At 44.0% G+C, this 16,873-nt stretch overlaps 1 protein-coding gene across 5 annotated transcripts in view; it reads left to right on the top strand.

Moving 5' to 3' along the window:
- The window catches only part of OSBPL9 (oxysterol binding protein like 9), a 128,191-nt gene that overhangs the window by 20,154 nt on the left and 91,164 nt on the right, over positions 1 to 16,873 (top strand). For 4 of the 5 annotated variants that reach the window (XM_040408520.1, XM_040408518.1, XM_040408519.1 and 1 more), the window contains exons 3-4: positions 8,378 to 8,456; positions 15,472 to 15,548. In XM_040408520.1, the coding sequence (XP_040264454.1) occupies positions 8,378 to 8,456; positions 15,472 to 15,548 (156 nt within the window). Of the gene's footprint in view, positions 1 to 8,377; positions 8,457 to 8,519; positions 8,758 to 15,471; positions 15,549 to 16,873 lie in introns of those variants that run through there. The other variant, XM_040408522.1, reaches the window with a different exon arrangement.

Raw genomic sequence — 16,873 nt, 5'->3', positions numbered from 1 at the left:
TCATGTGATACGCCGGCTTCTGTCGTCATGCAGGAGAAGACCAGGGCGGGAAATTCAAATATGAGCAGTGTTTTGGGGCAGCTTGTTGAGGGGCTCCCTCCTTCTGAGGTTGAGGTACCTCCAAGCCCCCATAGAAGAATGAAGACAGCCTCTGGTATGGTCCAGGAGGAGCAGGTGGATAGTGAGAATTTCAATGTGCAGTCTGTCTGTGAGTCCACGCTGTTGTCTGGGCTGGTTAAGCTGCTGGCAGAGTTTGCTAGCAGGCAGGTGCCCCACACAGCGTCTGACGTATGGGTCAAGAACAAGAAGCAGGTTGCTACTAGTAACGCTGCAGGGAGTTCAAGACCAGTGTTGGAAAAAGGTTTTGGTGTTAATGAAGGAGGCTATGGTATGTGAGGTATCGCCCCTGGGTTATCATTTAGCGCCCGGTATTAAAGAAAAAATTTGGCGATTGGAATTTGTTGAGATCATGTCCCTGTTGCCTTCTGCTAGGGAGCATGTGGTTCGGGAGAAGAAGGATGATAGAAATGAGGATGAGAGAAAGCGTACAATGCCAAGGTCTTTCAATAATTGGCTGCAGGCATTTTTTATATATGCTGCGGTTCTTGGTGAAAAACATCCTGAGTTTTGTAGTGGCCTTTTCCAGCACCTGGATATTATTCTTGAAGCGTACCGAAATTTTAGTGGAATGGCATGGTACCAATATGATGAGGTGTTTCGCCAGAAGTTGGCGGTGCACCCGTCACTTAAATGGGGAGTTAAGGACATAGGTCTTTGGGTTAATCTAATGTTACCGCAGAAAGCGTTTACTCCCAGAACAGTAAATACGCCTCAGCCTAGTTTGAGAAAAGGGGTATGCTTCGCATTCAATGAAGCAACCTGTAAGTGGGCGTCTAATTGCCGCTATAAGCATGAGTGCTCGTTTTGCGGTGGCACTCATCCTATGCTGAGGTGTTTTAAAAGGAACTCACAAGCTAACCAGCAGCAGCCTTCTACAAGAGATCAAGTTTCCAAAAGCACCGACCCCAGTGAAGCTTTTAGAAATGCTTCCATGGTTAAGGCAGTACCCTAATCAGATGGCAGCGAAATTATTAATTGAAGGTTTTCAATACGGTTTTTTAATTCCTGAGTTTACAGGTGAGGGCTGCTGCTGGGTAGACAATATGAAATCCGCCAGTTTATTCAGAGATGTAGTTAGGAGTAAGTTGTGTAAAGAATTAGAACTAGGTAGAATAGCTGGGCCTTTTGTCAACCCTCCTTTTGTAAATTTCCGTATTTCACCTTTGGGAGTAATTCCCAAAAAGGCTTCTGGGGAATTTAGATTTATACACCATTTGTCATTTCCGGATGAGTGTTCGCTTAATGATGAGGTGGATAAGTCTAGGTCCTCTGTTTTTTATTCGTCGTTTGATGACGCTTTGGCATTAGTAAGACAATTTGGGATGGGGGCCTTGCTGGCTAAGGCGGATGTGAAATCAGCCTTTCGCTTGCTGCCAGTGAGGCCCTCTGGATTTAATTAGTTAGGATTCCAGTTTGATGATGATTACTTTTTTGACAAATGCATGCCTATGGGGTTTTCTTTATCTTGTTTTTATTTTGAAGCATTTTCAACATTTATTCATTGGGTTTTACAGTCGTTAGTTCCAAATGGGGGTGTTTTACATTACTTGGATGATTTTTTGTTTGTTGGTGATTGCAGTTCTAGTTTATGTTCAGATTTGTTGTTTAAATTTTTAAAGGTCTGTGAAGGGTTCGGAATACCGATAGCAGAAGAAAAGACAGTCTTTCCCTGTACTTGTTTAGAATTTTTGGGCATAGTTATAGATACAGTTAATATGGAATTTCGTTTGTCATCAGAAAAGTTAGTTAAGATTAAATTACAGATGAGTTTGTTACTGTGTAAAGAAAAATGCACGTTAAAAGAAATGCAGTCTTTGTTAGGGTCATTAAATTTTGCTTGCAGAATTATTCCTATGGGAAGGGTTTTTTCTAAGCGTCTTTACTTTGCGACGCGGGGCCTTAAATCCCCCCGCTCGCATATCAGGTTAACTAGAAGTTTGAAAGAGGATATGGCTATGTGGTTTGAATTCTTAGAAAAGTTTAATGGAGCAAACTGTTGGCAGGAGGAGTTTGTGGAGTCTGATGCTCTGGGTTTATTCACAGATGCAGCTGGTAGCTGTGGTTACGGGGCTTATTGGGATGGCAGGTGGTCGGCTGAGGCCTGGCCATCTTCGTGGATAATTAATGGGGTGACTCGTAATATAGTCTTGTTAGAGTTTTTTCCAGTGTTTAGTATCGATTGTTTTATGGGGTAGTCATTTTAAGAATAAAAGGATAATAGTCAATACAGATAATAAAGGAGTGTTTTTTGCAATCAATACATTATCATCTAAGTGCGAATTAGTAGTTAAATTGCTGAGGCATTTCGTGCTTTGTTGCTTGAAGCTTAATATTTGGGTTAAGGCGAAGTATATTCAAGGTAAATGTAATAATTTAGCGGATTCTCTGTCTCGTTTCCAGTTTGCCAGATTCCGGGAGCTAGCACCAGGAGCGGAGTTGGAGGGGTTGCCGTGCCCTCAACATCTTTGGGACCTATTATGGGATTAATATCAGAATCAGACAGTCGGTGGCTATTACAACATGGGCTGCGTATGCAGCCGCATGGCGGGACTGGGTTTTATTTTCAAATTCATTGCCCAATGTGGTAGATGACCTTGATTGTGGTATGTTATTTGTAGCTAGTCTATTTAAAAGGAACTTATCATTTTCATCAGTTGCTAGAACAATAGCAGGGATTTCCTTTTTTCTTAAGTTGGCAGGTAAGAAGCCGTTAGCAGCTTACTTTCCGATTAAACAAATGATGAAAGGTTACCGTAAACATTTTTCGTGTGTAGATAATAGGAGGCCAATTTCAGTTGAGTTATTGGGGAAGTTATATGAAATTTTGTCTGAAATTTGTTTTGATAGTTTTGAGGTTTTACTTTTCAGGACTAGTTTTATTTTAGCATTTTTTGCAGCGTTAAGGATAAGTGAATTGGTGTCTGCTAGTCGTTTAGTATGTTCTGGGTTGAAAATGGAGGAGGTGGTGTTAAAGGCTAGTTTTGTTGAAACGGTCAAAGACGGATCAATATGGGAGGGGTAGAATTATAAGATTGAACGAGTGGGTGGGTTCTTCATTGTGTCCGGTGGGCATAGTTCGTGCTTGGCTTGAAGTTCGCCCGTCTGGTCCGCCTCCTTTTTTAATTCATAAGGATGGTTTTCCCTTGACTAAATTTCAATTTAGTGCTGTACTTAAAAAATGCTTGGCTGCACTTGGGCTGAGTTCGTTAAAAATTTCTTCACATTCATTTAGAATTGGTGCAGCTACGGAGGCGGCTAGGTTTAGGTTAGATGATGCTATCATCAGAAGGATAGGTCGTTGGGAGTCGGATAGAGCTAGATTGTATGTTAGGCCTGATTTATTATAACTAGAATTTAATTATTTTCTATCTTTTCAGGGAGTCAGATAATTGTTTGGATTTTGGGCCATTCGTATATATTCTGGGCCCAGAAGAGAGCAGAGAAGAGAACGTATACTGAAAACTTATCTTTTGATGGCTCATCCTTGCAGGTTTTTTGGCAGGGTATTAGAGGAATGGGATGGAGCAGTGTTTTAGGTGAGATTCAAAAGTTATGTACGAGTCGCCCTCATCCGAATATTTTAATTTTTCATGTGGGAGGGAACGATTTAGCTAAAATCAAGACGTGTAGGTTATTATGGGAAATGAAGAGGGATCTGTCACTGTTGAGATGCATGCTGCCAGACACGGTTTTGGTTTTTTTCTGAAATAGTGCCTCGCTTGGTATGGTCTTTTAAAGATCAGTCATTCTGTGAAAAAATTCGAAAAAGGGTTAATAGAGCCATGTGTAAATTCATGCCCCTGTTAGGCGGATTCTCTTACAGGCATATTGATTTGGAAGGTTGGGAGACAGGTCTTTTTAGGTCGGACAATGTACACTTATCCGAAATTGGAATTGACCTTTTTAATTTAGTTTTGCAGGGTGCTATTGAGAAAGGGCTGCAATGCTTGTGGGGGGCCTCGCCTTCTTAAGGCGTGGCGTGTGGGATTTATCGCTCAGCTACAGCTGAGTGGATTGTGGTTTTTAATGGTTAATGGACGGAGTTTTAATGGTTAATTTATTTATTTATGCTAATTTATTGAGTAATAATTTGATGGTAATTTATTGGTAACCCATAATAAAGCATTGCGGCCTTTTCATCCAACTTTGAGTTTTGTGTTTTTATTATATTTTAGGTATTATTAATTATAACGGGGAGAATTGTGTGTAGTGTGCCTCCATGAATGAGCTCTCCCCCAGAGCGTTTCGCTTGGGGGAAACATGGGGGCACATACACATAAGGGGTTAATGTTAGTTAGGTATTTGGCGCCTCTTTTCTCTCCCCCCCCCCCCCCCACCTTTTTTTATCTTTTAGGTGAATTTACCTCCGGTTAAATCTTACCTGGTAAACCGGTTTTGGCAGGTTTGACAGGACCCTCCTGATTGGCTGCGGCGGTTGCTGGGGGAGAAATCCATCAATTTAATTTGACAGGGAGAAAACGGCGGGAAGCTGGCACCTTTATATTGCGGCATTCCGCTGTATTGAGGTGCCAGTTTAAGAAGACTGTAACCTGCGCCCGCCCTCCCTCCCTTGAGTTTAATGTTCTCTATGTATTGTCGCGTGCTTTATTAGTGGGATTTATCGCTCAGCTACAGCTGAGTGGATTGTGGTTTTTAATGGTTAATGGACGGAGTTTTAATGGTTAATTTATTTATGCTAATTTATTGAGTAATAATTTGATGGTAATTTATTTGTAACCCATAATAAAGCATTGCGGCCTTTTCATCCAACTTTGAGTTTTGTGTTTTTATTAGATTTTAGGTATTATTAATTATAACGGGGAGAATTGTGTGTAGTGTGCCTCCATGTAATATCTTGGTGCTTCGTAAACTGGGTTTCTGAACTTGTAAGTAGCACCACATGGATGCATCGACTGTACTTGCAAATCTCCATCTTCGGTTGTTAGAAGCATCTGAATAGACATATCTGGGAGGACCAAGTGACTGCTACTGTGGCCAGCTTTACTGCTTCCTCTGGTTGCCAGTTAAAAGGGCTTTTCCGGGATTTTAATATTGATGATTTACAGTCAGGTCCATAAATATTGGGACATCAACACAATTCTAACATTTTTGGCTCTATACACCACCACAATGGATTTATAACGAAACGAACAAGATGTGCTTTAACTGCAGACTGTCAGCTTTAATTTGAGGGTATTTACATCCAAATCAGGTGAACGGTGTAGGAATTACAACAGTTTGCATATGTGCCTCCCACTTGTTAAGGGACCAAAAGTAATGGGACAATTGGCTTCTCAGCTGTTCCATGGCCAGGTGTGTGTTATTCACTCATTATCCCAATTACAATGAGCAGATAAAAGGTCCAGAGTTCATTTCCAGTCTGCTATTTGCATTTGGAATCTGTTGCTGTCAACTCTCAAGATGAGATCCAAAGAGCTGTCACTATCAGTGAAGCAAGCCATCATTAGGCTGAAAAAACACAACAAACCCATCAGAGAGATAGCAAAAACATTAGGCGTGGCCAAAACAACTGTTTGGGACATTCTTAAAAAGAAGGAACGCATCGGTGAGCTCAGCAACACCAAAAGACCCGGAAGACCACGGAAAACAACTGTGGTGGATGACTGAAGAATTCTTTCCCTTGAAGAAAACACCCTTCACAACAGTTGGCCGGATCAAGAACACTCTCCAGGAGGTAGGTGTAAGTGTGTCAAAGTCAACAATCAAGAGAAGACTTCACCGGAGTGAATACAGAGGGTTCACCACAAGATGGAAACCATTGGTGAGCCTCAAAAACAGGAAGGCCAGATTAGAGTTTGCCAAACGACATCTAAAAAAGCCTTCACAGCTCTGGAACAACATCCTATGGACAGATGAGACCAAGATCAACTTGTACCAGAGAGATGGGAAGAGAAGAGTATGGAGAAGGAAAGGAACTGCTCATGATCCTAAGCATACCACCTCATCAGTGAAGCATGGTGGTGGTAGTGTCATGGCGTGGGCATGTATGGCTGCCAATGGAACTGGTTCTCTTGTATTTATGGATGATGTGACTGCTGACAAAAGCAGCAGGATGAATTCTGAAGTGTTTCGGCCAATATTATCTGCTCATATTCAGCCAAATGCTTCAGAACTCATTGGACGGCGCTTCACAGTGCAGATGGACAATGACCCAAAGCATACTGCAAAAGCAACCAAAGAGTTTTTTAAGGGAAAGAAGTGGAATGTTATGCAATGGCCAAGTCAATCACCGGACCAGAATCCGATTGAGCATTTCACTTGCTGAAGACAAAACTGAAGGGAAAATGCCCCAAGAACAAGCAGGAACTGAAGACAGTTGCAGTAGAGGCCTGGCAGAGCATCACCAGGGATGAAACCCAGCGTCTGGTGATGTCTATGCGTTCCAGACTTCAGGCTGTAATTGACTGCAAAGGATTTGCAACCAAGTATTAAAAAGTGAATGTTTGATTTATGATTATTCTGTCCCATTACTTTTGGTCCCTTAACATGTGGGACGCACTTATGCAAACTGTTGTAATTCCTGCACCGTTCACCTGATTTTGGATGTAAATACCCTCAAATTAAAGCTGACAGTCTGCAGGTAAAGCACATCTTGGTCGTTTCATTTCAAATCCATTGTGGTGGTGTATAGAGCCAAAAATGTTAGAATTGTGTCGATGTCCCAATATTTATGGACCTGACTGTATCCTCAGGATAGTTAATTCACAGGGGATCACAGCACTCGGCAGAGAATTGGGTGCGTGTCCCTTTTTATCCCTGACTCCACCTCAGGAATTCAGATAATCCGAGTTTCTGACAGCACACCACATGAAATTTTCAATGCAATTAATGTTTTATTCAGCCGGACATTACATCATTTTGAAAAGCAACGTTTCGGGCTTACATATTATGCCCTTCATCAGGCTAGGTCTGATAAGTGTATATATGGATGAAGGGCATAATATGTAAGCACGAAACGTTGCTTTTCAAAATGATGTAATGTCCGGCTGAATAAAACATTAATTGCATTGAAAATTTCATGTGGTGTGCTGTCAAACTCTGATTATCTGTATCCTCAGGATAGGTTATCAATATCAGATTGTCGGGGGTCTGACATCTGGCCCCCCCGCCGATTAGCTGGTTGAAGAATATGCTGCACTCCGTGCGAGTGCAGCCTTGCCTTTGTTGTTTACTTGCTCGCTGTCGCAGCACAGTGGTGAGCAGGTGTAATTACAAGCCATGCCATTCATTTTAAAGGGACAGCTCGTTCCTATTCAAGTGTATACTACAGGGCCGTCCCATAGAAGTAAATTGGACGGCTTGTAATTACACCCGCTCACACGGCTCTGTCAACGGTGAGGAGACAAACAAGGGAAGGCCGCGCTTGCACAGAGAGTGGCCTTCTCTTCAGCCAGATGATCGGTGGGGGTGCCGTGTGTTGGTTGGGTGACTTGCAGCACATTTCACTTATTATCAGGAAGAGCATTCGTTCCCGATAATCGGCCGGACAATCGGGCCCTGCAGACCCGCCTTAACATACAAATTTTAGTGTGGAAATAGCGGTGAATGAAAACAATGGAGAAAATCTGCAGCAGGCGTAGAACATGCTGCACATGGTTTAGGCTTGGAGTGAAAGGCTCTGCTGTTTTTCTAGAATCAGAGCGACCTCTATCCTGGGGCTGTATCTGATATTGCAGATCAAATCAATTTAAAGTGAAAGAAGCTGAACAGTAATCCCTTTAACCCCCGACCCCCCTGCGCTGTACTTTGTGGCAGAATTTTGGTGTGGATTCTACACTTGATAGGGTCTTGTGAAACTGGTCTTATGCAAAGACATCCCTGCTTCCATATCTCTGCAAAACCAGCCAGAAACACCCTCTGGGGGACTAGGAAAGCTGGGTGAGCGCTGCAGAAGTACCCAGCAAGAAGCCGATTGAACTTTTACTGGAATCTTTGACAAACAAGAACTTTTCCCCATTTCGTGAACATTTTCCAGAGGCCATGTTCCAGCCACACAACTTGGCCTTTACAACCTTGCACGCTATGTCTCCAGTTCAGTGGCGTTATGCCAGGAAGGCGGTCATGTGCCATATTGCTGCCCTCTCAGATTTACTCACTGGAAGCTATGATGATTGCAAATTCCTTGTGCCTGGTCCCCCCCCTCCTCCTGTCTGCTGTACTGCAGTGCTGTAGTAATACCGTATGTACTGCTGATGTCACTGCTACTCCGCTCAGCAATCTGCTCTTTGTTCCACAGGGGGCCGTGATTGGTATCGACGACGAGGACGACAGCACCTTTACTATAACGGTCGATCAGAAAACCTTTCATTTTCAGGGTGAGCAAAAATCTACCTGCCTGTTTGTGTCAGTGTTGTGCGCCACCTCCCTGTCTACGACAGCTCCTGCCCCTTGGCTGTAGATGCTTGCGCTGGGATGGGATAGCACGTTCTGCAGTGGAGACTGACACAGGACTGGAGGAATTTCCTATTTTACAAGTCTCCGACTCCGGCATCCACCCTTCCCTGTGAGATGAGGGGTTTGCTGGGGAAAGTGCCTGCCGAGCCTTTGTGTTGGAAGAAAGCCGGAATTGGGCTTTTTTTTGTCTTGCATTACTTTACCTGCTGTTGCCTTTTTAAGGTGGAGTTTTGCTTCAAGACTTTGAGTGTTTTAGTTTTTATTTTTTCCCCCTGTCTTTCATCTGCACACCTTGTCACCATTTCTCTGCTTTCCTAACCATTTCCGACCATAACTTCACAAATCCATGCCTTCCGTCACGGCTATGTTTCGGCATTGCATGCTGTGGCTGAACCGTAGAAAGGGTAAGAAGATGCAACTCTTCCTGTAACCCGCTCTGTGCACCAGCATGCCATGCACATGGGGCTTTACATGAGGGGGTTCGGCTCAGCTTTGGGCATGTGAAATATATTGCTAACTGCTCTTGATAGGAATGTATTCAGTACAGTTATCCTGCTCATAATGTAAGGTAAGTCACTGCGTATGAAAGGATTTCGGGTTCACTTACTTATGTTTGTCAGATTTTCTTGCTTAGGTTGATATTCTGTGGTGCATTGGACCCCGAGATCTGGGCTCAATCATTTTCTGCATGGCAGCAACCATAGAACAGCCCAATGTTCTCCATCGTACGTTAGATTCCTGCAGCCCTGAGTGTGTTGGGGGATACTCGGGGCTTCTCTTTAGCATTATACTATTCTCTCTCTGTCTTGCTGACCCATACCCCACTACACCTGGGTGTTATGGGAGCATGGTCAGCCATCCACCTGGTGGAGGCCAAGGATTGGTCTTTTGGCCTGCTTCGGGGAAGCATATGTCGGCATACCTTACGGTGCATTTTTTATTTTATTTTTTTAAATTGTGGTCAATAGACAAGATATGGCTCTTTATGGCTATATAATGGCAGATGTCGGGGAATACTCCTGACGTATCCCTCCGGCTCTAACAAGATGTGTACAGGGCCTTAAAGGGGTTGACACCTCTGGGATATTTCTAGGATATGCCATCAATGCCAGGTAGGTGTGGGTCCTGCTCCTATGTAGATAACACGGTCTCCGAAATGAAGGAGAATGCACTGCGCATGTGCTGCATGTTCTCCATTCATCACAGCGGAAGGTCCGGAAATAGCAGAGCCATGAACAGAGGGTGGCCGCTAGTCTCTGTTCACTTCGGGGGTGGTTCTGTTCTGGAGATGATTGCATATTCTTATAAAATTCTCTCCATGTCCCCAGCGAGAATACCCCTTTATTCTTTTCAGAGTTTGCTGAAGACTCACCCTAGGCATTGCAAAGGGTGAAATGCCTGGTAGAACTCCGCAGCATCACACGTCAATTTACACATCTGCAGTGTTGTTGTCCCGTGTGGACATGCCCTAAAGGGGTCGTTCACATAGTAGAATTTATTTTTTAAGAAAGGATTACTTCACTGATTCTCCTCTGCCCCTGTTCCAAAGCTTCCTAGTTCCCCCGCTGGTCTCTACCTCCTCGTCCCTCTCGACATAGAAATGTGAGCAATCAGCCAGACACTGGGACAGGTCACCACTGATTGGCCGAGCTGTTCTAGGTCCTGGGTCAGGAGGTAGAACACAAGTGGGTAAGACTGGCAATGCAGAAGAGGAACTAAGTGGATATAATATGGCTCCCCATTAAAAAAATAATAAATATAATATATAATTAGTAAGCATCCAAAGGGTGAGGTTATTGATGGTAAGTAAGTGTCCCTGAGGCTGCTGCTCTCAGTGATGTAAATGGCAGCCAGTGATGTTAGATCGCGGAGTTTGTGGTAGCTGGAATTTGGGTCCAGGATTTAGGGGAGACTGAAGAGTTTGGGTGGGAAGGTCACTCCTATACTCCATCTCGGGTATTACCACCTCACCCAGCTGGAAGCTAATTTAAAAAGACACCCTGTCAGTGTGTGGAGTGGTCTGCAGAGGACTTGGGAGCACTCCGCTCCAGTGTTCCAGAGAAGGAAAGAGGCCGGACTCTGCACAAAGGGGACTCCTGTATTTCTGCCTGTTTAAAAATGAATATATAGTTATGACACATGAGGGCTGAAGTTCGGGTTTGGGATCGGTGTTCTGTAGATTGTATTATTTTCCCTTATAACATGGTTATAAGGAAAAATAATAGCATTCTGAATACATAGTACAGTAGCGCTGGAGGGGTTAAATTTTTAAAAAAAATAATTTAACTCACCTTAATCCACTTCCTCGCGCAGCCGGCATCTCTTCTGTCTTCATCTTAGCTGTGTGCAGGAAAAGGACCTGTGGTGACGTCACTCCTGTCATCACATGGTCCGTCACATGATCTTTTACCATGGTGATGGACCATGTGATGACCGGAGTGACGTCACCACAGGTCCTTTTCCTGCACACAGCAAAAAAGAAGACAGAAGAGAAGCCGGGCTGCGCGAGCAAGTGGATTAAGGTGAATTAAATATTTATTTATTTTTAACCCCTCCAGCGCTATTGTACTATGTATTCTGTATTCAGAATGCTATTATTTTCCCTTATAACCATGTTATAAGGGAAAATAATAATGATCGGGTCTCCATCCCGATCGTCTCCTAGCAACCGTGCATGAAAATCGCACCGCATACGCACTTGCTTGCGGATGCTTGCGATTTTCACGCAGCCCCATTCACTGCTATGGGTCCTGCGTTGCGTGGAAAACGCACAATATAGAGCATGCTGTGATTTTCACGCAACGCATAATTGATGCGTGAAAATCACAGCTCATGTGCACAGCCCCATAGAAATGAATGGGTCCGGATTCAGTGCGGGTGCAATGTGTTTACCTCCCGCATTGCACCCGCTCGGAATACTCTCCCGTGTGAAAGGGGCCTAAAAGTATGAATATATAATTTTTTTTTTTTTTTTATAGCTTTTATATATAAAACCTTGTAAATTTTGTGATGTTGCTGGTAATTCTCATGTCCTCTTTGATTTATAATGTAGTGTATGTGTATGGATCATGTATATTTAAAGGGCATCTGTTAGTAGAGTTGTACCTATGAAACTGGCTTGAAAAACATTAAAGTTTTAATATATGCAAATGAGCCTCTAGGAGCAACGGGGGTGTTGCCGTTACATCTAGAGGCTCCGCTTTCTCTGAAATTGCCGCGCCCCCTGCACTGTGATTGACAGGACCAGGAAGGTATGGTAATATTTACACTGCCTGGTCCCGTCAATCAAACTGCGGAGGGTGCAGCAGTTGCAGAGACAGGGAGCGGAGCCTCTAGGTGTAACAGTAACGCCCCCGTTGCTCCTAGAAGCTCATTTGCATATATTAAAACATCATTTTTTTTTATATATGTAAATTGTCAGGCCGATTATTGGGAACGAATGCTCTTCCTGATAATAAGTGAAATGTGCTGCGAGTCACCCAACAAACACACGGCACCCCCGCATCATTTTTCTCAGCCATGCGGGCACTTATGAACATTGGACCAACACAGATGTTTTCAGCTGCCAAATCTGCTGACAGATGCCCTTAAAGGGGTTGGCCGCTATATAAGTACTTTCCACTATATAGTGGGAGGTAGGGTAAAAAAAAGTTTTCTAATATACTTGATTAAAAAAATCTGAATGGTAATTTTTTATAATGAGCCCCACTCTGGGTGCAGCCAGTTCGTCCATGGCTTTATTCTAACTGCACATGCGCTGCTTTTCCTAATAAGAGCAGCGCATGCCCAGTCTGCCCCCGCCACTGGCGCGCTCCCTGCTCCGACTCTGTCTCTACAATCTGCTTATTCCTTTCAGAGTTCGGAGCAGGAAGAAAAGTAAGAGCGCGTCGGGGTTCAGACATGTGCAGTTAGAATAAAGCCATGGACGAACTGGCTGCACCCAGAGCGGGGCTGAGGGGGCGGGGCTCATTATTAAAAAATAAAAATAAATTAACTATTCATATTTTTTTTTTTTATCAAGTATATTAGGAAACTTTTTTTTTTTTGCCACTTCGACCCTAAATTTCTACCTGATGGTCATTCCCATATAGGATGATAGCTCCCTTTTTAAAATGTATTCCTTAAATCCTGAAGAGTATGTCTACAAGGGACGGATACCCTGCTGATTTGCTGTCGCAGGTCTGCAGTGTTTTACAGTACCAGCAAAGTGGATTAGATTTTCAGAAACGTCATCCATTAGCTGCAGGAAAAAAAATGCATAGCATGCAGTGACCCGTGGCGCAGGTTTTACATCGGCGGCATGTCAATTTATGCTGCAGATTTCATCTTCTGCAATACACCGAGAGAAATCCACAACAAATGCAGACACGTAACTCGTGCACATATACCCACCGTTCAGTTTCAGATTTTGCGGTGGGGAAAATCTCTGTCCCAAGTGGCAGTAACTTTTTTAAGTGTCCTAAATCTGTTCACATTCACCTTTATTATATACATGCACAGCTGGACATGCATCTAGTTCATGTGTATACATAGGGCAGGGTACGTCCTAGGCCACATAATAACTGGGAAAAAACCAAGGGGGCAGCAACAAAATTAATAAAAAAATCTCAAATGACTGATCCTCTTCCCCCTCTGTTAAAGATTGGCTGTCGGCAGCCATATTATTATTATTATTATTATTATTTATTTTCTCAGCAGTTGTGCCGATTAGTCTAGGACAGGGATGCCCTCCAGCTGCTGCAAAACTACAACTCCCAGCATACTCGGACAGCCTACAACAGGGCATGGTGGGAGTTGTAGTTTTACAATAGCTGGAGGGCCGCAGGTTGGGCATCACTGGTCTAGTTTTAATTGGCCATGATATAGATGTTTTCAACGAGACGGAAAGGTTCAGTGCTCGATTGGCATTTCCTCTATTACCGGCGCCGCTCCTTTCGCTGCGATGCGGTACAAACATGCAGAGCTGGTATGACTTGGACCGCTCTTTTCAACAATATAAAGTCTATGAATATGATTGTGTGTGTGTGTGTGTGTGTGTGTAATATATATTTTATTTTTTTAAGAAGTACTCCCCCTCTGTCTGGAAATATCTAATTACTGACCGAAGTGTAGGTTTGAGTACTGCCAAAACGGGCTGTTCCAGTAGCTGAAGGCAGAAACGGGTAGTCTTCCATGGGCTGATACCCAGCGCTTGTTTACTCCATTTAAAAAGGCCTTTCACGCTGACAGACGCAAAGTGAACTGGGACCGCACGGTTGTAATTACGATTGTTTGTCCCCCATTCTGTTGCATGTTAATGGCAGTGCATTCCCTGTTTATACAGGCTGATGTGCTGCTGACAAACCGCGATTTTGAGTGCCACGGAAAAGATGCGATCACCCGGGACCTTTACACCGTCCAACTTTTAGGACGAAACGTTTGCTCCCCATAATCCGCCTGTTATTCTTCTAGTGTAGAAGGTCCTTTTGTCTGGGTTCACACCTACACTGTTTGTTTTTCTGCTCCATCTTGGAAGCAAGGCAATGAAAATAATAGCAGTGCTGGATCCATGATATGGCAGACGCCAACAGCCCCGATGGACCCCGTTGACTATTTGTAGCTATTTAAAAGGCATCTGTCAGCAGTTCTGTCCCTATGAAACTGGCTGACCGGTTGCATGTGTGCTTGGCAGCTGAAGGCATCTGTGTCGGTCCCATGTTCATATGTGCCCGCATTGCTGAGAAAAATGTTTTAATATATGCAAATGAGCCTCTAGGAGCAATGGGGGCGTTACCATTACACCTACAACTGTCGCTCCTTCTCCACTCTTACTGAGCCAGACAGTGAAATCGCATCACACCTGGCCCTGAAAGTGCAGAGGGTGCGGCAGCTGCAGAAAGAGCAGAGCCTCTAGGTATAACGGCAACGCCCCTGTGGCTCATTTGCATATAGGGGAGGAGCAATCGCTATGCCATCGCTTGTCCCCATGCTGTCTAGTGCTTTGCCAGCCGCAGATTGCCATTAGACAGCACGATCTGCCGCCGTCAAGCGCCGATGTTTAAGCATTCTTAAAAATCAAATTGCCCAATGAACGAGCAATTGACGGCAGTATTACACTGCAAGATTTTCGCTAAACGAGCGTTCATGCAATTATCAGCTGAGAAATCGGCCAGTGTAATACAGCCTTAAGGGTGCCCTACCTGCCGACACGCCGAGATAAGGGTGCCCTACCTGCCGACACGCCGAGATAAGGGTGCCCTACCTGCCGACACGCCGAGATAAGGGTGCCCTACCTGCCGACACGCCGAGATAAGGGTGCCCTACCTGCCGACACGCCGAGATAAGGGTGCCCTACCTGCCGACACGCCGAGATAAGGGTGCCCTACCTGCCGACACGCCGAGATAAGGGTGCATATGAACTGCTGTATTTTTAGTCTGGGTCTCATCAGCACATTTCTACAAGAAACCTTTTTGTTTGTGGGTGAGAAATTGATCGTCAGTGCAAATCTGCTCTAAGGACTTGGAGATGACCTGCTGAGCCATAGGAGACTGACTTGTTTGCTAGGGTTAGATTGCCTGACAGTAACTCGCCGGCAGCCAGGACAGCCCATCGGTATCTATGCAGAGATTTTGGTGTGGTCATTCTCTGGTGAAATATTGCAGCTCCCTGCATTCACTCATCCTAATGTCTTTTTTTTAAGACTTGTTTTTTATTTTGTTCGCTATATAAAGGTGATCTGCAAATTGCTGAGGGACCTCGATGTAGCTTTTCGGCATAAACAGTGCAGGTTATTGCATCATGGAGATCTTGTGACTGCTGTGTTAGTCTCTTCTCCTTGACTCTATTGCCTGCAGTTCTTCCTCAGAAGAACCATTTGGGGACCCTTGTGAGGTGCACATTTTGGGAACCGTCTAGCTTATATATTTATCTCTTTTTGCTTTCTTTCCTTATTACAGCCCGAGATGCTGATGAAAGGGAAAAGTGGATTCATGCATTAGAGGAAACCATCCTGCGTCACACTCTACAACTACAGGTACAGACTTTTATATTTCTGCTTAAGATGGTATTAAAGTTATTGGGTTAACCAGATTTTTAAGTAAAAATTTTTTTTTTTTTGCTGCGATCCTGAACTGTACTGCAGCATCAAGTTTAATTTATACCTTTAAAGGGAACCGGTCATCAACTTTATGATGTCCATACCAACGGCAGCATGAAGTAGAGACAGGCGAGTTGATTTCAGTGGTTTGTCATTTAAAAATAAGGCTACTTTCACACTGGCGTTTGTCTTTCCGTTTGTGAGATCCGTTCCGGGCTCTCATAATTGGTCCAAAACGGATACATTTTGCCCCAATGCATTCTGAATGGAAAAGGATCCGCTCAGAATGCATCAGTTTGCCTCCATTCCGCTTTGGAGGCGGACACCAAAACACTGCTTGCTGCGTTTGTGTCCGTCTGACGAAACTGAGCCAAACGGATCCGACAATCTGGCACAATAGAAAACGGATCCGTCCTCCATTGACTTTCAATGGTGTTCAAGACGGATCCGTCTTGTCTATGTTAAAGAGAATACAAACGGATCCGTTCTGAACGGATGCAGACGGTTGTATTATCTGAACGGATCAGTCTGTGCAGATCCATGACGGACCCGCACCAAACGTGAATGTGAAAGTAGCCTAAGTGGTCGCCTAGAACCAACATCACAATCATCGCAGTCCCGGCCACCTGAGAAGAGTCCTGGTTATTCATGACTTCCTGCTCTCCTGCTGATGACTGACCGTCTAATACCGAGTTTTCTCCCTTTCTCTCTAGCAGAGAACTGCCAATCATCAGCAGATGGGCGAGAGAGCAGGAGATTAGGAATAACCAAGACTCTTCTCAGGTAGACTGGACTCTTTTTCAAGGCTCAGTCTGCAATGATTATGATGCTGATTCTCGGCAACCACTTACTATCAGCTATTAGCTGATGAGTCACACACCGCTGACATCAGCATTTCTGTCACTACTTTATACTGCCCTCAGTGCGGTCAGCATCAAAGGGAACCTGCCACCGGGATTTTGGGTATAGAGCTGAGGACATGGGTTGCTAGATGGCCGCTAGCACATCCGCAATACCCAGTCCCCATAGCTCTGTGTGCTTTTATTGTGTATAAAAACCGATTTGATACATATGCAAATTACCCTGAGATGAGTCAGAGCTTGAAAATATGACTTCTCTGGTCACACAAGTAAGATATGACTTAGGTAAATTTGCAAAAACGGCGGGAAGTACAAGAATGCATAATACTTATTGAATTCGTCTGCAAATGAAATTAAAAATGTAATTTATATGTTTAGGGTAACACAATGAACATTTAGAAA

The sequence above is a fragment of the Bufo bufo genome, chromosome 9 (assembly GCF_905171765.1).
Source record: "Bufo bufo chromosome 9, aBufBuf1.1, whole genome shotgun sequence".
Lineage (NCBI taxonomy): Eukaryota > Metazoa > Chordata > Amphibia > Anura > Bufonidae > Bufo > Bufo bufo.
The sequence above is the reverse complement of the archived record's forward strand: the minus strand, read 5'-3'. Positions and strand labels throughout refer to the sequence as shown.